This window comes from Onychostruthus taczanowskii, unplaced genomic scaffold (genome assembly GCF_017590055.1).
Source record: "Onychostruthus taczanowskii isolate IOZ18803 unplaced genomic scaffold, ASM1759005v1 scaffold10, whole genome shotgun sequence".
Lineage (NCBI taxonomy): Eukaryota > Metazoa > Chordata > Aves > Passeriformes > Passeridae > Onychostruthus > Onychostruthus taczanowskii.
The window spans coordinates 3,632,497-3,659,619 of record NW_024496526.1 but is presented as its reverse complement, the minus strand read 5'-3'; the positions used below and the strand labels follow the sequence as shown (position 1 = coordinate 3,659,619).

At 46.3% G+C, this 27,123-nt stretch overlaps 1 protein-coding gene across 2 annotated transcripts in view; it reads left to right on the top strand.

Moving 5' to 3' along the window:
• Positions 1-27,123, top strand: part of IGFBP2 (insulin like growth factor binding protein 2) — a 51,945-nt gene that overhangs the window by 121 nt on the left and 24,701 nt on the right. The window contains exon 1 of one of the 2 annotated variants that reach the window (XM_041408873.1): positions 16,061-16,124. The exons of the other annotated variant lie outside the window; for it this stretch is intronic. Within the exon in view, the coding sequence (XP_041264807.1) occupies positions 16,061-16,124 (64 nt within the window). Of the gene's footprint in view, positions 1-16,060; positions 16,125-27,123 lie in introns of those variants that run through there. 2 annotated transcript variants of the gene reach the window in all.

The window sequence follows — 27,123 nt, the reverse complement described above, 5'->3', positions numbered from 1 at the left end:
GCTAAAACATGGGTGAGGAGCAGAGGAGAGCCAGGCTGTGAGTGTCCCCCTCATCCTGTGCTGGAAGCACATGAGCAAGAGGGAGGTTAGTTACGAGTGCAGCAATTCAGGCTTTCAGCCTGGCTTATGCAAGCTTGGACATTACCACACGCCAGGGAAGCTGACTACCAGACCCAAATCCACAGGAGTGTGTTAATATGTCCATAGCCACTATAATGGCTCTGCCCAGGATAAGCCAAATGTCTGCACAGCTCCTTGTCTTAGAAGAAGTTATTAAAAGTCAAATGCAATTAGTAACAGCTGTAGGGATGATAGGTGAATGAGAAAACACAGTTCATCTGTCCTCATTGCCTCTGGGGCTTTGCCAGTAGGTGGACCAGGTCTTCACGCTCGCCTGTGGCAGCTGTGTTTGGTCAAGAGCTAACCTGGTCAACTTTTAAGTATTAAGACAATAAATAACACCTTTGTGAAGCAGCTTCTTGAAAATAATGCTACTCCCTTCCACAGTCCCACCGGAGTTTGCCATGGTGAGAGTGCTGCTGGTGTGAAAATGGTGGTTTGGAGGGAGAGGGAAGCCTGGGAAGATTTCAAGGCTCTGACCCAAAGCAGAAATGTGTTTTCATGCTGTCCCTTGGCAAATGATCTGTTTCCTTCTTGCCCTTTGCAGTTGTTTCCTTTCCTCTGGATTTCAGGCTTATACTCACTGAGTGTGGTATTTGTCAAGGGAACAGCAAGAAGCCCCGTCTGTGAGAAAGTCCATGTCGTTTGTTTTATCCACATCCAGGAATTGAGCTGAGATAAACAATTCAGGAGGCAAAACAGTGAAAACTGGAATGTGAGAGGTGTCTTTGTGTATGGCTCTGTACTAGACCTGGCTGCAGTATCATCTGGGTCTAATTTATCTGCCCGATGGGCAGCTGTCGCTGTTATCCACAAACACAGCTGGATTTGTGAAGGCAGGGTTTCATCCCAGCAGCCAGCAGCATTCCTGTACCTGCTTTTCCTTGTCATGTGTTCTGAGCTGTGGAGCTAGGAGAAACAGTAGTTTCCTTGGTGGATTTTTTGCATTTCTATTTGGATTGGACAATTCTAAGCTTTCTGAACATGGTGACATCTGCCTTTCCTGCTAGGACTCCTTCAGGGAGGATCTTTTGCTCTAAGCAGAGAGAGTAAGAGGAAGGCCAAGGTAGAATGTAAAGATGCTGTATGAAGCATTTCTGTTACAGAAGGAAGGCTGAGCTTGGTGGTGTACTGGTTTTCAGGCATAAGAATTCCTGTTTTCTTTCTTTGAATTGAGGTGAGATATGTAACTCTGATCAAGTGTCTGCTTAGCAGACCCTTTCTGTATTAGAGAGATGCAAATTGCTTGCACTTCCACTATTGCTTCCACCCATCTTCATTCTGGCTCTCCTCTGGGGAGGTGCTGCCGGAATCAGTGCCCCTGTGTCCTTTAGCAGCACATACTGAATACATTGTGCTTGGCTTTCCAACTTGTCCTCTCTGACTGTTTGCATCTGCCAGAAGGAGCAGGTTTGCCCTGAGGCCTGCATTAGTGTCTTCCCGGGGGAGGGAGCTGTAGTACATGTGTGCAACAACGTGGTGCCCCATGGCTGCTGAGTGTGCTGTGGGACTGGGAGGCTGACCGTGCTGCACGGTCCTGCTGTGGACTTGTTAGAGAAGGAAAAATCCTTGTGAGTGGTTCGAACATATTGTGCAGTTTATTCTGCTGAGCTGATGTCATGGTAGCCGTGTGCCACTTTATTCCCCATGCACATTTTCATGCTCTGTCGTACAGGTCTTGGTCTTTGTTTGGATCCACAGAGCCATGATAAGAAATTTACCCAACTGAATCTTCACTTTTCTGGAAGGATGAGTTTCCTGCCAATTTATCAGATTTCAAATCTACGCTTATTATTCTTTCTACAAAGACAAATTACATTCAGTAGACCAAGTCTGACTGAAATATCTCTGCCTACTTTCAGCAGTCACTGCCAGCAAGCCGGAAGGTGTTTCTCATTCAGAAACTGGCCAAGCGTGACCTCATTAAACGTTGAGTTGACACCTAATTACAAGAACACGTGATGTGATGGCTATCCTAGGCAAAGGCTGAGGAGAAAAGGGTTAGTGCGCAGCTAGAGCTTTGCTGCAGCCCTGCATTTGACTGCTCTTTGTAATTGCATTATTGATTGATTTCTGCTCAGTGTTTTGCCAGACATGTCATTTAGTGAGATACCAGTGGGAAGATGAAGTCTCTTGTTGCATCAGCTTATGGTAGAAATAAATTGTTTAAAAAAGGAAAGGATCAGGAATTACTTGTCTTTGTTACAGACTGAAATACCGGGAGACATCAGGTCACTTTTATAAGTCTTGAACTGTCCTCTGACATTGCAGCTTTTATTCTGAAGAAAGCTGCACTGTGCCTCTTGGCTGGTGAAGGAACAAGTTCACTGCCTGGTGCTCTCTGTAGTCAAAGATCCCATTAATTCTGCCGGCTGCAAGGAATGATTTCTTGGTATTTCATTCTGGACTGTAATTGAGAGTGACACAAAGCACTGGTGGGAATTGGACTGTGTTGAAATCCCTCCTTTTTCTGTTTTCTGCAGATAAACCAGCTCAGGTGGGATGAGGGTATTTCTAATGCTCTGCCCTTGAAATTTATAATATTTTCAACACCTTACTGGCTGGAGGCAATTTTTGTGCCTCCTTGCAGCTTGTGCTTGTGATGCAGGATGTCTACAACACTGACACACAGTACACTGTACTTACTTGCATAACAACATGTGTGGGATTACATGTCCTGTAATATAATGAAAATTCATAAAGCTTTGCCCAGAATTTTTGCTCCAGACTACAGCAAGATTTTGTGGTATTATGTTGCTGGTCAGACTTCAGCCAGAAGTCTGGTCTCAGCTCTCCTGGCTAGTTGTAGAAGGCTTAGTCCAAGCTGATTAATTTCTCTTGGCTTGGTGAGGAGATTGAAGCCTTCCTTCCCTTGTTTTCTCCTTGCTGTTTTCTAACTAAAAAAGGGTGAGCATCTGACATCCATTTCTTCAAGAGTGCTTGCTGCTCAGTCTGAGGCAACTGGTGAGTTGTTGTTGACTGGTAGGGTTCCTCTTCTTTTGGCCATAATGAACAGGACTGTTTCTATGACTTCTGCAGGGGTGGTTTGGGTAGGATTTTGTTTAGGCAGAAATCCAGGTTGTTACAGACTATTACAGAGATCATTTGGAGCAGAAGATCTGGTTTTCTAGTGGTGTTTAGGGAATATTGCCATTCCTGGAACAGGATGCTGGGTCAGCAGTACAGGAACTAATTAGAGGCTAACCCACCAATCCATCACTGAATTTAAAGAGCTCTCTGGAAACGGGAGAGAAAAGTGAGACTAGAGCAAAATGGTGCCTTCTTACAGGTCAGCTCACTGTGGGAATTCTGAGTCATTTTGTTTTTGTTGATTTTAGTAACTAAAATAAGTGTATTCTCTCATTTTTTTCCTTGCCAGACCCCACAGACCCTGTCACCCCAAGCTTTCAGATTCCATTAATTCTTGTGCATTATCCAGGGATTTTGATTGATTAGATTCTTTCTCTGCAGAGGAGCCCAGCTTCCCAGTGCCTGCAGATGGGACCTGTAAAGCTCAGCTTCCTCGCACACCCAGCCGGGTGGTGGGAACACAGCTTTGCACGTCTTCAGGACAAACTTGGTGCCCTGTTCCTTTCGCGGCACCTGTTGCTGAGAGCATGGCCAAGACTGGCCAGGTGGAAAGCAACTGGTCTGCTGAGCCTTGGATAAAGCCAAAATGCCTGTTTTGGGCTGACTTTGGAGGTCTGGGAAGGTCTAGATCTCTCTGTATATAACTGAGGCATGGTTGGTCTGTGGGCAGGGGGAGGAATTTGGCATGGAGCCCTCTGAAGCAACTGTCTTGTCTAGTAAAACTCGGGCTGTGGGAGTCGGTGTGAGGAAATCACAACATCCACTTTGGTTTCTGCAGGCTCTGTCCCGGGGGCTGGTTGGGTGTTGCAGGAGGCCACAGGAATCCTGCTTGTGACCACAGCCAGATTAATGGCCACTTGGGCAGCTTTTCAGAAGTGAGGAATTCGTCCACTTTCACAATAGTGGCTAGAAATTCCACATGAATTAATTAGTTTTATTACAGGACTTGTCCTTCCTGCTCCTCCAGGGCTGCCTGAAACACTGAACTCATTACATGAAGAAATGGAAATAGTACTAAAAATAAGAACTGGTATTCCAAGCCTTTGTGAGGAAACACACAGAGTATACTGACATCCTCCACCAGATGTGCTTCCCAAGCTGTGGCTTTTGGCCAGATGAGATCTAAACCCGAGTTTTAGATCAATTGCAGCCACTTAAACACCCCCGCCTGCTCCACGATGCAGTCTTCTCTCAGCCTCTTATTCCCTCCTCAGTTCAGGCTGTTCATCTAGGCTTTGTAATTACTCCCACAATTTCAGTTTAATGCAGTGTTCAGATCTGACCCCTGGATGTTGCACAGGGAAGGCTGTGCACTTCAGCCTCCTCTCCCCATTAGAATGGGTTTCCTACCTTGCGAGGACACTGTTGGCTTTTATGGTAGTGAAGTGCTTGGAAATACCCTTGTGAAAGGGTGCTCTGCACTTGAGTTGTGGTGGCATGGGACTTTGGAAATGTTTGATTGGAGTCAGAGTAATGTTAGACTGAGTAAATATTTTGGGAGCCCAGAGCCAATAATTTTCCCTTGCTTACGTTTGTGGGGGGTCAGCCTGCAGAAATTTACCGCCTCTCACGTGGCTTTTAAACAAATGTTGTGCGTGGACTCAGTGTGCTTTTATTTTAATCCCTTTTCAGAAATGCTGATGTTGTCTTGAGATTTGCCCTGATGGTAAGGGCAGGTGTACTGCTTGCTGGTCATTCCAGTGTTTGCTTTATGAACATTGCTTCAGATACTGTGGTTGGACAGGCTCATTTTGAGTCTGACCCCTCCTTTCTGCTCAGCCCCACCTTTGTGACCCAGGCTTGACTTGTTTTTCTTAGATGAAGTGAGTTCAACATGAGAAAGCTGACTGGTGCGGTGGTAAAGTTCCTGCAGGTCCCACGGCACACAGTGGTGTGGTTTCTGCTCAGCCCCCTTGAGAATTGTGACCCTCATCCTGGACTATGGCTAAGTGAGCTAACAAGGACCGAAACACAGAATTTCCAGCTTTAACAAAATGTGCCCTGTACAAAGAGTAAAAAAGGCAAATGCAGACATAGTTTCTTCTAATCTCAGATGATTGGAAAGCCTCTGTTGTTCTAGTAATGTTTGTTGTGGATTTCACTCACTGCTTTCCTCCATTTTTGTGTTTATTCTTTTTATCACGCTGGTTTCAAGGATTTGTTACCTTACTCCTGGCTATTGGGCTGGTCCTGCACATGCTGAAACTGACCTTTGCCAATTCAGACCGCACTGAAGGTGCTTGGGCAGTGCTGATGTGACGGGGCAGCAGGTGAACCTGGCCAAATGTCTGTCACATTCATAATCTGGCCTTAGGTGACAGCCAGCCATGCACAAATTGGGAACTTATGAAACATGAGTACGGAGCGAGCCTTGAGATGTGGGAACAGTGCTATGGAAACCCCTCATGCTGCTGATACCACTCAGCCCACGATTTCAGGGATTTCCAAAGCACAGCCTGGTCTGCTGGCTGCTCACAGAGGTGTCTTCATTATTTGATGACTGCCCTGACTTCCAGCAGTGACACTTCAAGTGCTGGGGGAGGCAGACAAACCCACGGTGATGTCTGTGTACATCAGTCCTGTGTCTGGAGGCTTCAGCTGTGGTGAGAAGGGAGGTCCCATCATTTGGGCTGTACCCAGTGGAAGCACAGCCCTGCCCAGATCTGTTTTTATCCTTAGCTACGGGGTGTGCTAGGAGGGCTTGTCGTTGTCAGCAGTATCCTGTCCCCTGGAGCTGATCTGCCCAAGCAGAACTAAAATGTCTCAGCTGACCTAAAAAACTGCTTGTAATTGAAATGCAGTGGCCCCCATAAATATTTAACTGAGTCTGTGTTTTGCTGTGCATTTTTTTCCCAGTTCTTCTCTTTTGCTTTTCTGTGTGTGGATAGTCAACTGAATGCACCTGAGTCTGTGTTTTGCTGTGCATTTTTTTCCCAGTTCTTCTCTTTTGCTTTTCTCTGCCTGTGTGTGGATAGTCAACTGAATGCATATCCCCTCCATGGCATCCTGTGATGAAATGGCATTTTTGGCAGTTAAATTATGCAGCTTGCTTGTCTTCCATCATCATCATGTTTAAGATGGATATCAAGCTCAGTGTTGAGTGTGTGAATGCTCCTGTGGGAATGTTTACACCCCACTACAGTCTGCTCTCTGCCATGCAAACCACATCCTGACAACCGGTGTGCAGCTTGCATTAAGATTTTGCAACTCTGTTGCTGAAGCAGTGGACTCCCATCAGATGAGGGAAGTTACCAAAGTTTTGCCCAAGAAATAGCTGTGGATGCATTGGACTTCAGGTTGTGTGGCAGAAAGAATCTGCAATGCAAGGTTGCAGTTAGTGCAGCCAGACAGTGACAAAGGTATCTGTGAGCAGCCAGCACACTGGGCTGAGCTTTGGAAATGCCTGAAATCGGGACCTGAGCTGGGCTAACTGCCTAACATCAGTACCTTGTGCAAGGTGTGCAGCCTGCCCTGTACTGGAGTAACCCCAGCTGGGATGCTCTCCTTTGTCCAGCTGTGGAAGCATGCACTGTGCCTGGAGGACACGAAGCCACAGCCTGGCAGGGACTAGGACAGTGCAGACTGCTCCTGTGGTGGAGTTAGGCTGGGGGTGCTGCAGAGACATCAGAAAGGTCACCCATCATCACAGCTCAGCCCGGAGCAAATGTGATTTCCCCACTGTGACAGAGGTCAGTGGCTGCATTTCAGAGCTGGAGAGGTGGTGTTGGTTCCCCTCTGATCTGAGCCCAGCACAGAGGCCGATGCAGGGCAGTGCTGCCATCCTGTCCTGGCTGACATGTCCTGGAGAGAGTGGAGCTGTGCTGTTCTCAGCTGGGGTCAGACCCTGGGCCAGAATTGCAGGTTTGCCCCTCTTCCCAGACAGACACATGCATCTGTTTAAGCCAGCCAAGGCACAGGGCGAGCAAGACTGAATCTCCCCAAAACTGCCCGTTTCCCAAGGACCTGAAGCAAGGGCCACAGGAGTGGGATTAGACACCAGAGTTTGAGGACACATATGTTGCAATGCTGCCTGGGGGGTGCTTCTGTCTAGGGGCTTTGCTGTGGAGAGACATAGCCGGGAAGCAGAAATAGCAAGTGACTAAATGTCACGGTTACATTCCTGCCATCTGAAAAGAATTCCTTATTTTCTTTTGGCTGCAAAAATTAACTTCCCTTTTCTCCTCTCTGAGCGGGCGAGCTGGCTCCCGGTGGCTGTGCCCTCGTGGCGGATGCACAGGACGGTCCAGGTCAGACTGAAAGGAAAACTCTCCTACTGGGGGCTTTTCACTGTTGTGCTCCTTTCTAAAGAAAATGTGCAGGGCTTTTCTTGGCCCTTGTGAAGGCCAAGATGCAGGTCTGTAGCTGGAATAGGATAAGACTGGCCTCATTTGGGAGCTCTTCTGGGTTTTGAGCTGCTTGCTTCCCTTCTGCATCCCGCTGAGCTGTGTGGGGTGGGGGCTGGTGGCTGGCATCCGGCTTTTTGTTATTCATGTAATTAATCTCATTCCTCTCCGACTGTGGTTCTGCAGCCCCCAGGCACAGACTGGCTGTTTAGCCTCTGCTGCACAGTAAGAGCTCCACCTGGGAGTCAAGGAAACTGAGGCAGGTACAGCTGGGTGTGTTGTTCTAGGCGTGCTTATCCTTTGGTCCTGGAATATTCAGTAATGGGACTTTACCTTAGGAGACATTCCTTAGACTGAACATCTTGCTAGTTGCTCCAGTGATGAACACTACAAAAATTATGATGGTGCCAGGTGTTGCCTAGTTCGAAGATGCCAGGGAGGGGAAAACACGGAAAAGGCTTCAGTGCAAAATTCCCTGGGAGTTTTAAAAATGTCTTTTAATACTCTTTGCAATAGCAGAAATCTGGACTTCTGTGGGATGAGAGCCTGATGGGTAAGGAATGACTCAGCAGCTGCTCCACCTGGGAATAGTCAAGAGCTTGGTCCTTTGACTTGCAAAAGTCTTTTGTGGGCCCTCTGGGATCCCCTTAGCGCCAAGAAGAAAATATGCATCATTATACCCATGCTGACCATGTGCATTCAGGCCAGCATGCTCATCCCAGTCTCTTGCCTTTTTTCCTTTGCTGCTTATTTTTTTCTCTAGAAACCTGTAGTTTTTTTCCCACTGATTTTTTTTTTTGGTCAAAAAGTTTATTATTTTCCTTCTATGAAGTGCTGTGCTTTCTTTCTTCCTCTTGTCTTCTTGCTGCGTTTCTGCCAGCCTAATTTTCTCTCCCCATGCTTGGTCTCATATTTAGTTCGCATATTTTCAGCAGGGTGCTAGCAGGATTATTGTGACCTGTCTGGCTCAGTGAAGACCTGCTGAAACCTGCCATTCATTGATCCAGCGAGAAGAGCCGTCAAGGAGCGCTCCTGCCAGGTTGGGAGGGTCGGGCAGAGCTCTGCACAAGCACGTCTGGGAGCTGTGGAGGTGACACTCTCTGGGTTTGGAGTATGATGGAAGCCACGTGTTGGTTCCTGCTTGGGACTGATCCTTTTGGTTTGGCTGCCAAACCATTTGAAAGAAAACAAAAGGTAAAACTAAGGTTTTATTCTGGTAACTTTGCAATATTGACATTGCTCCTTGGGAGCACAAAGGAACCTCAAAACAAGCTTGTGGAGATATTTAGGGAGACAACAGCTAAAGACATTCACCACTTGAGTATCTTTAAAGAAAGAAAAGGGAATGAACATACACTATCTGAAAAGCAGTGCCTAAGAACATGCCACCAGTGACCCAAGGATGTGTGAAAAGTCATCCCAAACTGTTCCTGTGCCTGAGAGGTGAACCCAGTCTGTCTGGGCTCCCACACTGTAACATATGGGTTTTGCAAAACTCTGACATTTCATCTGGCAAAAGCAGCTGGTGGTGTTTAGGGGAGAGCCTGGAGGAGCACAGAGATCCCTCTGGGCCTGATGAACCTCCTGAGCAGTGACTGCAGGAGCCAGCAGGATCTCTGGTTCAGTGGGTGTGGAAGATTTTAGTCGCAAATGGCCAAACTCTTGGTGGCTTGTGTTGTCATTGCTCTTCCAGTTCTTGCTGAAAGTGGGCCATAAATGTACCTCCTTGGTGGAGCTGCTGGCACACAGGCTCCCTCCACCCAACTGGCCCCAGAACTGACCACAATCTTCTATTTCTTTTCCTTCTAAAAGGATCAAAAAGAAGCCTTGGGTTTGACTATAAGCCAGCCTTTTTGACTTGATTGCTGTTACTGCTGCGATTAAACCCAAGCAAAACCAAACCCTGGAATGTTTTCTGTATGTCCAGTTTTAGTTCCTTTTTTTTCCAGGTCATCAGCCAAACTAAACAGCCCCAAACAGACCCCAGGTGTTTGCACTGTCCTGCTTTTCGTGAAAATGCATGGTTCCTTTATAAAAATGTGTGCAAGAATTTGGGATTTTCCTAGTCACTCTCTTCTTTGAGGGCATTCGGAGAGATGCTCTTAGTGATAGCTGTATTGAGATGTTTTTATCCTGGCAATGTCTCTCTCCAAGGCAGGGCAAGGAGAAGCCATCAGGAAGCTGTGGAAAGAGCAGTGTGACTGAGAACCAAAGTGAACTTAGGAGCAGAGCCCTCCAATGAAGTTTTCCTGGGGGTGGTGTCAACCCTCTGGATGGGTTAAATGTCTGCATCTATAGCCATCCCCTTTCTCTGCTCCTGCAAACTGAACAGGGCTTTGCTGGAAGCCCATCTCAAACCTGAAGCTGGTGGCTTGTGAAGTGGTGCCAATCCAGTGCCTGGACTGCACTTGGACCAGTGCCCATCCACTTTCCAGAGAGTGGGGGAGCCAAGTCCACAAGGAGGGTTTTCCCAGGTTTCAGTGAGTCGAGTGACCATTATGGCATGTGGGCTGAGACATAAGTGGACCTTTATGTCTTGGCTCTTTTTCTCCAATTACCTGAGGCGCTGTCTGTTGTCTCAGCATGTAATTCCTGTCTGCTTTGCCTCATAATTCCAGCCAGTGCAAATCGCTCTCTTCCTCAGCTGATATCCATTCTCTGACTTAGCATTTCTGCTGCTGCTGAGTTCTGGCCTTCCCCCTCTGGGGGCTGGCACCCACCAAACCCAGCTGAGAATGTGGCCCTTTGTGCTGGAGCTGCTTGCAGGAGCTGGGGAGCTTTGCCTTCCCTGCTGCGAGCCTTTTTGGCTGGAGAACGCGTGCCCTTTCCTGGTGGGGAGGGATTTAGGGGTGAGGGGGAGGTGAGAGCGCTCCTTGTGCTGGAAGAAAAATGATGAATGACTCTCTTGTGCTTCTGAACAAAACCAGGAAATGGGGGGGGGAAAGCAAAAAAAAAGAGGAAATGAGAAACAGTAAAGAGGCCTCCCCCGCCTTCATATAAGCAATCACTCCACAGCATCTGGAGCCCAGTAAAAGGGCTGTTCCCAGGAGACCTCACACTCGACTGCTACACAGATCTCATTTATTGCAGGCTCTTGGGGATTGCACCCTCACCCACCTCCCCTGTGCTGGCCCTGCACCCCGAACCAGCCTAACAAGGGCAAGCTGAAGCTCAGTTTCCATGGCCATGAGCACCAGAGATGGCTGAGTGTGGCTTGGCTGGCAGGGCATGGCCCGGATCCTCCCCAAGGATGTGCTTGTGACACTGTCCAAGCAGCAAGAGCACCTGCATGCTGTTTGTGCTGGCATGCTGCCTGGCAGCACCAGGGCACAGACAATTGTGGTACTCTTAGCTGGTGTGAGATCTGCTGGAGTGGAGTCACCTCTCCTGCTCTCTCCCCCAAAACTGTTCTGGATGCATTAGATGCAGTAGGGAAGAGCAGAGTGGGTCACTGGCCATTGTGGTGTCAGATTTTAAGCATCCTCCTTTGTTATTTGTTAAAAAACGTATCTGGTAGGAACCTCAATAAGTTAAGCTCTTTCTTACTGTAACCTTGCTGGCATTACTGGTTTAGCCATTGTGGAAGGGGCTTGTTGGCAGTAGGAAAACTGTTCCTGAGTGCAGCTTTAAAATCATAATGCAGGTTTCAGAAATAGAGACTCTGGGAGGGGAGTGGTTCCCATCCATTTCCAGATGGAGGTGATCACAGTTAATCACTGAGCATCTTTATGAACTCAGCCAAAACACTGGGTACTAATTTAGTTTTAGTTCTTAACTCCTCTGTTGTGTTCATCAAATCCAATTGAATTTATATGTTAGGTGGGATTTGGTTGTTTCTCCTTCCTGAGCTGAGAGGAGCTCTTCTCCTGGATGTAAGTCAGTGTGAGCTGTTGTCCTCTAGTCTGGAGATGGGGAGTGGGGGCTCTGTAGCAGAATTGTTTGTCACATAGGTAATGGAGATGGTGAGGAACCTCTGTGGTGATGGATGTCCTTGTCGCTTCTATGCAGAGATATACTTTCACCCAGGCTTCAGCTGAGTGCTTATTCACCTGTTTGTGTGATCGCATTTTCATTCATACAAATCTGGATGATTGAATGCATTATCTGAAAAATACATACTCTCTTTTTGTGGGCATGGGAAGAGAAAGTTTTCTATTGTGACAAGTTAAACCATCACTTTGGATATTTGCAGCTGTTCTTGAAATCCCCTCTTATCCCTTGTCAGCAGAAGGGAATCCTTATCCTGTTTCAGAAATGCAGTGTCCCCGATACATATCTCTGCTTGGCATGCTTCCAAAGGAGCTTCTTCTTGAGGGCGGAGAAGAGGGATGGCTGGGCTCACACATGTGCTCACATGGAGGAAAGGCAGAAGTTGCAGAGGAGTCACAGACACCCCACTGTTTTGTGGAGAGACAGGAAATCAGGTTACATCCTTGCAAAGTGGAGTCTTCAAATTTCCCTTGGCTAGTTGATGGTGATCTTGGTGGTGATGCTGTGGATTTGGGCTATTCCCCTGAGGCAGCCTCCTTGCAAATTGGCTGGACTCAAGAGGAAAAGCAGTATTACTCTTGAGTTTAAAGCAGTTCCTGGGGTTGCTCAGCATCTAGAGGAGTTTGCTGAGAGGGACAGGACTGTAAAAATCCTCAGCTCTTCTAGCTCAGCCTAAAATCCACAGGGCAGTACCTTCCTGAACTTTCTCTACCTTTGCCCTTGTGTCCTGGGTTTTGGGTGCTTGAGGAGGCATGTGAGAAGCCAGGCAGACCTCCACTCTCTTCACTGCCTGAGCCCTGGGCTGAGCTTTGGAGTGACTCCTGAATTGCACTAATTTGGAGGCCACTAATTGCGGGGAAGAAGCACTGAGCGCCCTGCCTGCAAGGTCTGAGCTGTGCTGCTGTGGGCTTAGCTTAGCTTAGTTTAGCTGGAGAGCAGTGGTGTGTGTGGCAGGCAGTAAGGACAGATTTTGTGTTTGTGTCGCAGAATGGTCAGGGACTGGGCTGGGAGCTGGTTATTTTTTATTTAGCAGTTATGTGACCAGTCCTTAAAGGAGGGCAGCTTATGATTCACCCTATGCGTCCTTTTGCCTTTACATGAGCAATGCTTTTCAAACAGGGTTCTTGATGGCTGGGGAGGGGAGTGTGCTGAGTCAGCAGCTGTTGCTGCTGCTGGTTTAGACCCTGGTCAGGGGTGTGAAGTTATGGGGATGCTGCAGGCCATTGCAGCCTTCTCTGCTGGCTGCCCCTATGTGAGGGAGGACCTTGTGCTCTCATTAGTGCAAACCAGCAGCATTTGAGCCTGGTAAATTTACTTTCTCTGGAAGTCACTCGATTGGAAACCCTGGTTCAGTTGAGTGGGTGACTGCTGCATTTGGGTCCTGAGCCCTTCAGAGTTAGATGGGCCCACTCAAAGGGAGAGAAATCTTAGGAATTGTCTTCCTTGGGAAAAGCTCCTGAGGGAAGTCTGACTCCTCTGTGGTTTCCATAACAGCATGCTGAGGTGTCTGCATGTCCTAATGTCTTACTAATTTGCCAGTGATGATTTTTTTTTGAGTTATTTTAAACAGGCGCATTGTGCAACTAATGGGCTTTTTATTGGTGGTAAACAAGCCGAGCTAGACAGGAATGCTGCCGAGGCTGGACTGGCAGGCTTGCCTCTCAGTGCTGTAGAAATAACTTGTTCAGTTTTTTTCCTTAAAGAGGGAGAGAGAACCTGTGGCTCTTCTGCAGCCTGATGCTCCTACCAGCTTCCCCATGAACAGCTGCTCTGCACCTCATGGCCTGATTTTTGTGTCTAAAACTGCTGTCTGCATTGGTTGAAGGGACTGTAACCTTTGGTGGGAAGCCAGTGGCTTTGCCCACACACCGTAGCTGGGTGGTGCAGGTCCCAATCCTCTCCTGGCCCAGAGAGCAGCTTCCTGCCAGGCAGTGCCTGGGATGCTCAGGGCTGAATGCATGGAGTTGGTGGGTCTCCACAGGGGCCGTGGAAAACACCCTGTCTCTTACCACACCTCTTGCTTGGTGGGGTCAAAACTGTGCACACAGAGCATTTTCTCACTCCTGGAGGGGAGTGAGGGCAGGTTGGAAACAACTCCACTTGGGAGAATGCAGGCACTGCACAGAGTGTGTGGGCACTGGTGGTGCCTGGCAGCGCTCGGGCAGTGCTCGCTGCGGGGCTGTGCTGGGCACTGCGAGCTCGGGGCTGTGTCTGGCCTCTGTCCCTGCAGAGTGTGTGCCACCACCGGCCAGGATAACCTCAAGTGAAAAGTATCAGACTTCAGTGGCCAAGAAAAGAGTGCTGACCTATTTTGGACACTTATTTATATTCAAGTTGCTTCTCTCTGTCTCTGTGAAAAAGCTGTGGTGACTCCAATAGTTTTGAAAAGTTTTTTCCCCTCCCTTAGCTTTTGTTTGGAACAGGATATGATCTAGGACTAACATCTGTATTTTTCAGTAGCCAGAATAAATGTCTTACTATCTTTTATTTTTCTTGTTGAAACAACACTTTTATGGAGCAAAGCCAGTTTTGTAATACAGCTAAGCATTTAGTTGCATTGTGTCTCAATTTTTACAGGTTCTCCTTTTAATAAAAGTCTTTACTATAATTCCCAATTTCCAGACCAAAATAGAAAAAAGTTGGAAGTATATCACTGCTGTTTCTGATTGTGAGCAACAAAAAGTCATCTAATGTAAAGTCACAAAACTTATGGAAAACGTTTTTTTTTTTTTTTTTTTTTTTTTTTTTTTTTGGGTGTTTTTTTTTTTAGTATAGTTTCCTTCTGTCACTTACTGGCTGGATGAATTTGCTGGAATCTTGATCTTCTGAAGGATCTTACTGGTGAAAATGTTTTGGGTGTGGTTTTTTTGTGGTTTTTATTTTTTTCTTGTTTTGACAGCTATTCACTGACTTTGTGTGCTGCAGTTCACAGTTAATTTCTCATGTTTTTTTAAAATTGAAACTGTGGTTTCTCTGACAAAATTCTACTATTAGAATAATCATTAAATCTAAGCAGCTTGGTCAGGGTAGCTTTGTGCACTAACCCTAGATGGATACTTGTCATCCTGTAGGTTTTAGGATTTGCAATTCTGTCAACAGTAGGAATCTAAGTTAGATACTCAATCAGCAAGAAAAACAAAGGCAGATGCTATGAATATTCATCATTATCCATATAAATGATGGTTGTGTCCATAATATTGTATTCCATAATTTTTTCTGCTTTAAGGTTGGAGGGTTTTTTTGTTTGTTTTTTTTTTTTTTTTTTTTTTTTTTTTTTTTTTTTTTTTTTTTAGTGTTATGGTTGGATTTTTGTTTTTTGGCCTTTTTTTTTTTTTTTTTTTTTTTTCCTTTCTGTGTGTCTTTAAGGCATGAAAGAGCAAGTGTGAAAAAACTTGCTTTATGGAAATTGCAAACCCTTTGGGTTCACTAGCTGAGCTTGCAAACTCACTGAGCAGTGCCAACCTTGCACTGAACTAGCTGTGCCCTGTGCAAGTGCATCTACATGAAGGTCATATGCAGCTCCCAGAAGGCCAGGGGGAGCCTTTCCATAATCCTGCGACTGGATTTGACCCAAAGTATATCTGAAAAAGATCATGGCAGTTTCTTTGTTGAACAGAGTTTTGGTGGCTTTTGTGCTGTCACTTCTGTGTTCTGTCTTCAGTGGCTGACATGAAATTTGCAGTTTGCATGCTCAGACAGACACACAGCCACCTGTACCCCGTGTGTGCACTGAAATGTCTGTGTGCATTGATGTGGCTGCATGGGATGATCCCGTTGCACCATGGCAGAAGGGCTGTGCTGGCTCCCTGGGCTCCCTAGGCTGATGGCTCTGTGGCATCAAGTAAAGCTGCTCCTTGAGCATGGTAAGGCTGCAACTGTTGCTGCTGGTGAGGTTGGTCCTGTGCAGGGTTTTGGAGAGAAGGACTACAAATTTGCCTATTCCAAAAACTACAGTTTTCCTATTCTGGACACACACAGAAATGACTGTTACATTTTCCTTGAGTCCAACAATGATCATCCGTCCCTTTGCACTTTGGCTTAGTTATCTTCATCATTGCTGGTGGTCTTGCGCATGTGTGGCTTCACACCTTACACACCAGAATGTCAGCAGGGCAAATTTTTTATAAAGTTACTGAGGAAAACTTATGATTCCATATTGTCAGTTTCTTGGAGACATTTGGATCCAAAGCTGAGGCTTGAGTGTTGTTTCCCTGTGGTGCTGCCACCATATTCGTCTCTAAGCAGGAACACTGATTAAATTACAGTGCACCTCTGATAATGTGCACATATGGCAACTCTCTGAAGTTTCATATTAATTTTTATTTTTCATGTGGTGAATAATCATGCTCACACATCCAGAGGGTTGAGGAAAGAACAGGACACAGTAATTGCTGGATATGAATTTCAAAATTCCCTGTGGAAGACTGTCTAATTAGATTTAATGAGCTGGCTGGTGAGCATGCGTGTGCATGTGTGCTTTCACCACCTCTCTTGAGCCAACTGGATCAGAAGTGCTTATGTGTGTCCGAGGTGAACTGGAGGAGTACGTGGAAGAGATATTTTTATACTTGGAGAGTGCAGGTTTGAAGCAGACTTGTACCTGCTTTTCTCATGTGTGTGCTGTAATGAGGGACTTCCACCATGGAGGTGAAGCATTTGATAATGCAGGTGATAAACTGGAAGTGACTTTGATGTGGTTTCAGCTGCTTAGGTGAGGAGGGATGGGAGCAGAATATCTGTATGTGTGGAGTTGTTATCCCTTCCTCTGTAATGTACTCCTCAGAGCTGCTGGTGCAGGGGATAGCAGAGCTACAGCAGGTCACAGGATGTGTTGCCAGAAGAAGGTTTTGAATTAGCTGGAGGCAAATGGTCAGTGAGTCTGGGATTTCTGTGAGTAAGGTGGATTACAGCCATCAGGTTTGAACATTGCTGTGTCTCTGATCTGCTCTGCTGGCTGGTTTCCCACCCCTCCTTCACTGGACAGGGTCCTGAATTGATTGTGTGCAGTTTGGCTTTTTTGCAGGGGCCATTGCCATGGGTCAGTGCTCTGTTTCCAAGAAGGACCAGAGTGAGTATGAGCTGTGCTGAGAGGGTGGCCATTTTAATGAGGGGCTTCTGTGTGGTTTTTTGTTTCTTTCTTCTTCTTCTTTTTTTTTTTTTTTTTTTAAATATTAATTAACCTTTGTTTTCTGTCAAGAAAGTTGTCCTGAAGCATGACTTAGCAAGGCAAACATGCCTGGACAAAGGAAGCATTAAGCCTGCACAGAGGGAGGGGAGAGGGTTACACCTCTAATTACTTTGTGTGCATGTAATTTTTTTTCCCCTCTGGTGACTGATGGGTCTTGAAAGGACTTGCCGGGGTTGGTGTGTGATTCACCAGGGCAGAGCGTGTTCTGGGCTGAGGCTGCCGGCTGTCTAGCCCTGGATGCCAAGGGCAGGCGATGCCCTTGTGCTGGTGTTGCTCACGCCTGAGTCAGCACTTGTACAGCACAGCTGCTCCCCAGCTGGGGGCCAGCCGTGGGATTCACTGCTCACGCCCCAGCCCAGCTGGACAGGAGGATGCAAAGGCTTGGCTCTGCCACATGAGCGCTTTCTGGAGTGGGCTGGGGTGAGAGCATGTGGAGCAACATCTCCTGGTTAGGAATGTGGGTGCTCAGAGCCATCCTGAGTGGGTGTGAAGCACTGAGCTGCCAAAGTGCTTATGCCAATGAAGGGGCAGGAGAAGGAGGCAATCCTGAACCCCTTTCACACATCCCTATCTCCAAACAGGGAAAAAGGAATCAGTGCTCTCCCACCCTCTCAATAAGCAGCAGCCTACAAACTACCCAGCCTGCCACCCTGTCATTTTCTCTGGTCTTCTTGCCTGGTCCTGGAGCCCATGGTAGATACACAGGCTCTCCTGAAAAAAATGGGACCTGAGATTGGCTGGGTAGGGAGTTAGAGCTCATGATGTTCATGAGGGAAAAGGGGAACTGAGGTGAAGGAGAAAAAATGGGTAATAAGCAGTTGTGGGAGTGGTGTTCAGGGAAGAGGAGGAGAAGCTGGGGCTGTGAAGAAGAAAGGAGGAACTTGTGGAGTGGGCTGCAGTCCTGGACTCAAAGCTGATGGATTAAGAGGGCTTGGCAGAGAGTTGGGGATCTGGTTTTAGGCAAATAGTGTAAAATATGTGGAATTCAAGGAGGGAGCTCCAAAGCCAGTGGGCTTGGCTCCTAAAGATCCCACAGGACCAAATGGATTTTAGTCGGCTTTCTGTAAAGGTTTTCTCTTTCCCACTAGTTTTTGGATCCATTGACCAGCTCCCTGCTGGTGGGGTGGTGCAGAGGTCTGACCAATGATTTTCATCTTCAAAGTTTGGTAAAAATAAATGACCAGATAGAGGAAGAAAAGCCCTGTTAGTGTCCACTTGGAGAGGAAGGCTGCAGCATGGGTTCAACTGGAACATGAGACATCAGAGCATCTGTGTGGGTGCTTAAGGGCCAAGATGCGCTCTTTGGCAATACTGCTCCTGAGATGCCTGCCTTTGGGAAATGGTGCACTTTGTGCATCAAAATCATGGAATCGTTTAGGTTGAAAAAGGCCATTGAGTTCAACTATAAACCCAGAACTGCCAAGTTCTCCACTAAACCATGTCCGTAAGTGCCATATCTTTTAAATACCTTTAGTGGTGACACCGCCACTTCCCTGGGCAGTCCATTCCAATGTTTGGTAATCCTTTCTATGAAGAAAGTTTCCCTGATATCCAATCTAAATCTTCCCTGCTACAGCTTAAGGGTATTTCCTTGTCCTATTGCTTGTTGCAAGAAGGGCCAGAAGAGATTATTTCAGAATTCTATTTGGCAAATGGAAAAAGCCTAACCCTTTCATGGCAGTTGGGAGGTGCAGGGGATGGGACTCTTCCTGAGCTGGATTCCAGATTTGAATCCTGCAGTTTTAGATGTGGGGTTTCCCTCCTTCTGGGCATGACACTCAGTAACTTAAGTATATCTTACTGCTGGGACTTTTTTTCCAGTCCCTTTCTTTTTTTCATCAATTCCTCTTTCCTGATGCTTTCATAAGTCTCAGTGATGCCTTGTGAAGGCTGACCTAGAACAGAGGGTAGACAGAGTTATAGAATAAAGTAGGTATTTATTAAAAGGCCTTAATGGATACACCTTGGACAGGACAAGAGCCCAGCCAGGGCTACACCCAAGATGAACCCAAAATGGTCAGAAAAATGGATGTACAGTCACAAGGTCTCACACTTTAATAAGTTCTGGTCCATTTCCGTATTGCAGTTCATTGTCCAATTATAGCTTTAGGTTATGAAGTCCCACCCTTCTTGTTTTTCTCACTTCATTCTGCTGTTGTTAATGCTCTTGGGCCTGAGATTTGGATCATTTGTCCTTGGTCCCCAGCTAGAGAAGGAATTGTTTTGTCTCCCTACTCTGTGAAGAGAGCTTACCATCCCCTAATATGAAGCTCAGAACTACACACTAAAGAAGCACAGGATCTGAAAAACATAAAGACTAAAACCTGAGGCATCATCAGTGGCTTAGAAAAAATATTTTTTCATATCTTCCTTCCTCCCCCTGATGAGCATCTCGTCTATTGTTTTCACAAGTGAAAAATTGTCTCTAGCAAAAGTGAATGAGAATCTTTGCATTTTGAGCAAATTCTTGTCCTGCCAGGGCAGGGAAACCTATCAGTGTCACCTGTTTGGTTGGTTCCACCAGCTCTTCTCTGCTGATAGAAGATCAGCTGCATCTTGCAATTGAGTTTGGTTTTGGTTCTGTTTTATTTTATTTTATTTTATTTTTTTGTTAAACCAAAAAACTCCACCAAAAAAACCAAATACCCAAACCAGCCATCTGTCTGGGAGCTCTTTCATTAAATGGAGCTGAGGGACCTACTTCAAGCTACCTCTTTTGCAGGAATCTCTTTTGGCGTGAAAGGAATTATTCATGAAGTTACGCAATTCACGATGAATTTTCAATTTGTCACAGTTTTTCCCTGCCTCCTCCCTTTTGTCCACCAGCCTAACTAGGCTCCTGCTGAGTCTCTTCATTGACTGACATGCTTTAGCAAGAGTTCTAATGTGTAGGTGTAGTCCTGATCCAGCAGCCCTCCATGGAGTGAGGTGTTGCAGTGCACAATGAGGTTCTAGATTCTTCCCAGTTTAAAGTCACACCTTCTGAGAGGAAAAGCTATAATTTTTCATCATGAATTCTTTTCTGAGAGCCTGTGGTTGCTTGGTGTCTTGGCTTTCCTCCCTTCCTCTGTGTGGGAAAGCCACAAAGTGGTTCACATTCCTTGCAGGAAGAAATCTTGGAAGCGGAGGACTGTGTGATTCTCTGCAGTCACAACCTGAAGTGTGACTGAAGTGCACAGGTACTGGGGAAAATCTCAGGAGCCTTCACTTCATGCGTATCTGCTCAGATGGGTGGTAGCTGAGCTAATGTTTCATTTTTCTCATACAATTTCAGATGTGGGATGGAGGTGTTCACTGCTCATCCTGATGTAGGGAGCTCTGCCACCTGCAACAGAAACATGAGCTGCTGCTGGCACCAGTTAAATTTTAGAGAGGAGCCTATGTGTGCTGCACATCTGTGGTGGGTTGGTCCTGGCTGGATGCCAGGTGCCTACTAAAGCTGCTCCATGGCTCCCCTCCTCAGCTGTGGCGGGGGAGAGAAAATAGAAATAAAGGCTTGTGGTTCGAGATAAGAGTAGAGAGCAATCTTGCACCACTGCTGCTCTCAGGTCAGGGAGTTCATGAATGTGCACCCAGGTGGGATGGCAGGGAAGGCTCCTCCAGTCCACTCACTCTCCCTGCAGAACATGGTGTTTGCAGAGGATCTGCAACAGGAGCATGGGGATGGGATTGTCCTGCAAAAATGGTGAGTGTGGCTCCTGAGGTCTCACAGTCACTGTCACATGTTGCCCCCTCCCCTCCTCCCAGGGGAGAATGGGTCGGTGGGGTGGTCTTGTGCAGAAGGAGCCATGCAGTGGGAGATGCCTGAGCAGCACCAGCATGTTTAGTGAGGCAAGTGTTTGTGGGATGTGGATTTTCATTTTACTCCTCCCATTCATAATATTCTGTTTGGATCAGCGGTAGGAATTACAGCTGATAAAGCTGGCTGTTGTCATTAACAAAGGCATTTTCTTTCAAATCCCTAGGAGCCCCAGCAGAGAAAATAATAAAAATTCACTTGCTGTTCATGTTTCCAGGGTGTTCATGCCTTGGAGATGCACCAAGATGGAATAAGAAGATCTAAGGGAGGGTAAACACTCCTGGGACTGTGATCAGGAGTATGAAGATCTATTCCCAAAAAAAAAATATAAAACAAAATATAACAAACCAAACCAACACTTCCCTGAAGACCACTTTTGTTGCTCTCCTTTGGTGCAGGCCTGCATTGAACCTGGCACCTCCATCCTTCTTTGTGCTGATTTCTGTTACTAATTTCTCTTGCTGCAATAAATGTTAAATCCCAGCTGCTAAGCAGCAGGTCTGGGCTGTGTTTCAGCCCCCTCCTCTTTCCCAGGAGCTGTTGATGTGCCTGTGCTTGCACCCTTCATGCTGTGTCCTCCATCCTGACACAGCTTTTTCCTTTCCTCTCTTTCTCTCACTTTTTGAAGGGTTCAGGTTGGAGGTGTGATGTGTGTGGTGGGGATTTTTTAGGGATATATCTGCCTTGACAATATTCCTTGAAAGCTGGCCCAACCTGAGCAGAGCAGAAAACTTGTGGAATATTTGAATTAGTAACTGGTTCAATGGTCTCCTGGGTAATGGGGCACAGGGACAAATGTTGCTACTGGCAGACACTGGAGTTGGAAGGAGTTCTTTGCTGCAGAAGGTACCTCTGAATTCCTCAGCTGTGGTGAGGCCGGCCCAGCCAGCCAGAAAGGTCCCCTGGGCCTGCTGTATTTCGTATGGGTCCTAAAATTACTTTAAGTGAATTCAAGCTTCATTTCTCCTGCTTGATCCAGCCCTCTCCCTGGGTTTCCTCCATGTGTGATGTGCTGGAGTCACGGCGATACAGGAACACCTTGTGGCCTGGATGGTGTCTGGGGCAGAACATCCCATTCCTGTGTGTGGGGTGCTGTGGGATGCTGAGCGCGCAGGGGCCGCATCCCTGGCTCCCCTTGTGCAGCAGCTGCAGGCAGGCGCTGAGCAAGCCTTGCCCGCAGGCTTTGAGAGTGAGCAACTGGCTCTGTGCTTCCCTGCGGGCTGCTCCATAACGTGTCTGTCCCTGCTTGTTTGTGCCACCGCCTGAGCCCCGGGGATGGGGAGGGCAGGATCCCCTGTGCTGCTCCAGGACCTGGCAGCGGAGCGCTCCACGTCCCCGCTTGGTGCAGGCGAGTGCATGCATGTGTTTTATGAGGCTGAGTTCACTGTGCCCGTTCTTTGTCTCTCCCCTACCCTTTAAAACTTCAAAATCTTACCTTCTTTTTTTTTTTTTTTTTTTTTTAATCCCTATCATATGAATGCATACTTCATGCTTCCAGAGCATCTGATGCCAGTCAAAGTGCAGGTCTTTCTCCTTTTACCTCTACAGTGTGCCATGCCATATTACTCTGTTGAGGGGGCATCTGGGCAATAAAGTGCAAACGTGGTCCTTGTTTGGCTCTTGAACTCAGGAAAGACTTCTTTTTCTTGCTTTAAAGCAATGCACTGCCTGTCCCATTTTGAGCCTGGCTTTCTTCCAAATGAGCCTGTGTGTGGGCACGTGTGGATTATCTTTGTCTCTATGGCTACCCTGAAAACTTTTGAACCGGAAAATTCAGTTGAGGGATTGAGCTCTAAGATACCGGTTTCCTATGGCTTTTATGGACATAGTTGCTGTGTGGTAGGACTGTTACCTTGTTCATGTCTCCTAAGGGGTTGAAGCAGAAACAGCCAGTATTAGACATCAGAGAAGCAGCAATGTACTCACAAACACACTCTCAGGAAAGATACATAAAACTCCTTAAAAATCAAGCTTTGTTAGTTATATCACTCAAGTGTATTAATATTAATTAGGCCATTTAACTAATTACCTGTTCATCTGCATGTAAGGGGCAATTGATAGCTTGCTGATGGGTCCCATCTGGAAACTGTAGAGCATGAGAAGCAGACCTTGAGAGTCACGTGTGGGCAAGAGGGGGTTGATTATCACTTCCAAGAGCTCTTGTTTGCTAGGGCTTTAAATCATTTTGGCAATTCCTGAGGTTTCATGTGGAATGGAGAAGTGCTGTCTCTGATGAGGGTTAAACACGTGGTTTTTAAGAGAGAATTAATGCATGTAAACTATTCACTGGTGCGTGCTTGCTAAGAGCTGCTGTCAACATTTTGAGTCGATAACAAGTAACAGCACTTGCACATATCATCATTATCCTTATGTTTTGTCTCTTTTCAGTCACCTTCCCAGCTGGGGATTTAAAGATGTTTCTAATTAGTCACTGTTTCAGGATCTGGGAGATGAGACTTGCTGAGGCTCTGTTGCAGAGATGTCTGTATTCTGTCCCTCCCTGGGTCTTATTCTGGGATGAGCATTGTCTGTGCTGCCCTCGTGAAGGTCACACACTCTACAGTGACTGTGAGGAGATAAAGCAGGGGACACTGGAAGGGGAACCTTGTGTTTGATGTTTCCGATGGGCTTTAGGTCTTTTAGAAGGGAGACAATCACTGAAGACTTACTGGCTTGTCTTGCACCATCATTAGGATGTGCCAAGTGCTTTTTCTTCCTCTGCCTTGTCCAGCTGCAGTGGCACACAGATGCTGTCTGGCACCCGCAGATTTTCTAGCCTGTGTCTCTGGGTATTTCCATGCTAGGCTGGACAAGATTTGGTGGTGAGCAAATGTGTAGTCACTTGTCAGTCTCTTTAGACTGACTGTGGGAGTCAGGTCCTACGGATGATTTTTTTTTAGTGTGTTTTTTTAAACATAAGTGGTGACATTTCCCATGTTTCAGTCATCTCATGCCTGGTATAATAATCTTCGGAGCCATTCAAACTATTTGTTACTAATTTAATGAAAATTGGCAGAGATTCTTTTAATTTTTGTACTTAAAATACTACAAATTTGATGTTGGAAAGCTAAATGGAAAGAATTCCTCCATACCAGACCCCTGAACAGAAGGGGAGTGTTCTTGTTCTGCTCCCTGGAGAATCCTCCAGTCCATTGTCATTTTGGGCAGAAGAGAAGTTAAAGCTGGCCTCATCCTACCCCCAATTCAAGAGTATTTTGATCAAAATCTTGACATTTTAAGCTGGCCTCATTCTCCCCCAATTCAAGAGTATTTTGGTCAAAATCTTGACATTTTAATGCAATTGTTCCTTTCTGGCTTGTTAAGCCTTTTCTTTCCTATTGTTTGCAACCTCTGAAAGATGTTGCTTACACCCCTGCTGATGGCAGGTTGATGTCTGTCAGACTTTCCTGATTCCTTCCCCAGCTCCCTGATCCCAGTTCCCTTTCTCCAAGTGTTTCTTGATAATGCACCACAACACAACCCTGAAGTTCAGACTGCCACAGAAAGTGCAGTCCCCAGAGGTTCCATGTGGGAATTCTGATGGTGGAATGGGTTTGAACTACTGCTTTTGTTTCCATCAAAATGTAAGGAAGAACAGGGTCTGTCAGAAGTTAATATTGCTCTCAGAAGATAAAATGAAGGTTTGGCCTGAGATGGGGAAACAAAGAGGGAGAAGTGTGTCCTTACCTGCAACAAGAGCTGCTGTTTCTCAAAGCAAGGAGTGAAATAACATGAAATATAATTGATGATGTAGCATAAGTGGTGGAGACGAGGCAAGGAGGCAGTTGCCTCTGGACATCTGTACATGAACAAACAGCTGTCTCGGGAAGAAATTAATTTGCCCTGGGAAGAAACTATCCTGGATGGGAACTGGTTAGGGCAGGTTTACTTGGGTACAAGGTTGCATCATGCAGCCTTTTTTCCCTCCCCTTGGGCCATCTGGGGATTTCCTGGCTGATCCTGTTCATGCTGCTTTCTCTGGGTGCTTGAGAGATCTCTTATAGGTGCTTGTGAACAGCTGTGGGGTACAAAGATCAGGCTGGCCTAGCTCATTAAGAGAAAATGGGTTCAGAGCAACTAAGGTGATCTGGAGGCATTAATTTGTGGAAGAGCAGGACAGGATTTTTCCTTTTCATCGCAGCAGCGTTCTGAAGACATGCTGGGAGCTGGGGAGATAGGGAAATGGCAGCTGTATTCATGGAAGCACTGAAATAAGATTCTCACTGCTCTTGGCAATGGTCCTTTGCCCTGCTGTGTTGCCTCAGCAAGGCACACTCATCTTCCAGTCATTAGTCATTCTCTTGTTATTTCATTTTGTGGAGGAGATTATAACCAGCTGAGGTGAGAGGCAGTGTGAGAGACCAGGCTGCTGTCTTAAACTGCTGTAGTGTCCCTTTGTTTTGCTTTGTCCTCCTTCCAAACCCATGGCCATCCAGACCATACAATGGAGAGAAGGCAAGAGCATTCCTTAGGGTGGGAGGAGCAGACAGTCTGGATTTTTGCAAGTCAAGTTGCCCAACACTGGAGTTATGTTATTCACTGTGGAACAAACAAGGGCTAAGCATTGTGATGGTGCAGTGTTGATTTCAGAGAATTTATAAACTGTGATGAATTTATGGAGAGCAAAGGCTCAGGGCTGGAGGACTTCGTCATGTGGCTGCTTATTTCAGTCTTTAAATCAGCCAGGCCTGAGGATGTTCAGCAGGAGCAGGTGGATTTGAGGGAGTTCAGCTTCAGCTTCTGGACCTGAAGATCTAGATTGCCTAATCCAGTCATGAAGCAGTGAGATTAGGGATGCTCATCCTTTCCCCTGGAGCCTGAGTATTGTTCTTTGATGAAAAAGTCTTTAGGAGACAAGATTATCTCTAAATCAGCCTATAGAGAAAATTGTATACTGGGGCTCTGTTGTCCTGGAGGGACCTCAGGTCAACACACTGATTTGAAGTTGTAACAATAGCATTTGATCAAGTGGCTCAGCTGAAGAGCTAGATTTATCTCTTCTAGGAGTCTGACCTTTGCTCCCAGGGTCTTACAGTTCCTTCAGGACCAAATCTTGGCCCTTCTGAAGCTCTTCACTGCCTGGGAGCAGCACTATGAATGAATAGCTTATTACTGCCTGATGTTTCTCAAGGGCAAGTTGCAGACTGCTGTTGCCTCTTTCTTACATGCCTAGGCTCACATGTGTTTTGGCACGTACACCTCTTTGATATGAAAAATTATTGGGTTGAGAAAATGCAAATCGCTTCTCCAAAATTGCTGATTCTTGTTCTGTGAGGGAGGAAGGAAAAAAAAAAAGATGCACCCAAATCTTTACTGAAATTTCCAGGTTTGAGCAGTGTCCAGCCTCTGCCAGGCTTGGTAATCACCTGTGCCTGATGCCAAGCAAGAATAGGAATTTTTCAGCAGGTAAGAAGGTAACAGGTCAGTTGTGTTTGGTGCTGTGGGGGAACATCTGTGTTTCCCCCATCCACCCTGCTGTGTGATCCACAGGGGGGGCTGTGTTAGGGTAAGTATTCAGAGGCAGTTGTCTGTATATCCTGGGTTTCTGCATACGGTCAGTTTTGCTTAATCTGCATAGTGTGAGGAAAAAAATCAAGTCAAATGCACAGCTCAGGATTATTATCTGGGGTTGTCTTAGTTTGGGCAGCTGCAGCGCATGAGGTTTTTTGTGAAGAGGCAATTTTTGAAGCAAGGCAGGTGAGGTAATTACCACAATCCTTTTTTTTTTTTTGGATTTTGCTGAATGCCTCCAGCCTTTGCAGGGCTAAAGAGAGAAAGGAATCAGAGTTTTCCCCAGTCCCCTACCCCTTTTTACTTTAAACTGTATGTTCAGTGATAATAGCATGACAAAATAAAAGGAAATTACTTATGTGGCACTAAAAGCACAGTCAGTGTCAGAGTAAGGGACTTGCACCTACATATCTATTAATTTTAGCTATGTGACTGTCCTTGCCATAGTTACAAGGACTTTTTCTGTCTGCTAGCTTGACACTAACAGTCATTCTGTCAAGGATGGGATTTTTATGGTCCCTTCTTTATAGATGTGTACTGCTGGATAGAGTGGTACAATTAATTCCTCAAGGTCTCTTAAGGATCAAGAAGCAGGGTAGGAGGACTCAAATTCAATTCTCTTGAATCGTAGTTCACAAACTTGGCTTTGAGACTGTTTATGGGACCTTCCTGGTGTCAGGATTGACTTCCCTGAAGTCAGCTGTATTGTACCACCATAAATTACCTTAAGCAGATTATGGCCAGGGCCACATTAGTTGCTTTCAAGGACCTCACTGTGAAACAGAGCACACAAAAATTGGAGTGGGATCAGAAACAAAGAAAGTACTGAAAACAAAACTCTTTGGTCTCACAGTCAGTTAACAGAATGGGCACTGAGACTTTCTTAGTCTACCAGAATCAATTTTTGTCTTAGTCTAATTCATCCTCTTTCATTTGCATTTCCCCTTTTTTGGCTAACATTGGTTTTGATGAAGAAATGTGCCAGGCCCTGTGACATCCATGACAAGTCCATTCACAGTCCCTCATGTTGAGCCAACACTACTGACTCCCATCTCAAACAGACCAAAGATGAGGCCAAAATT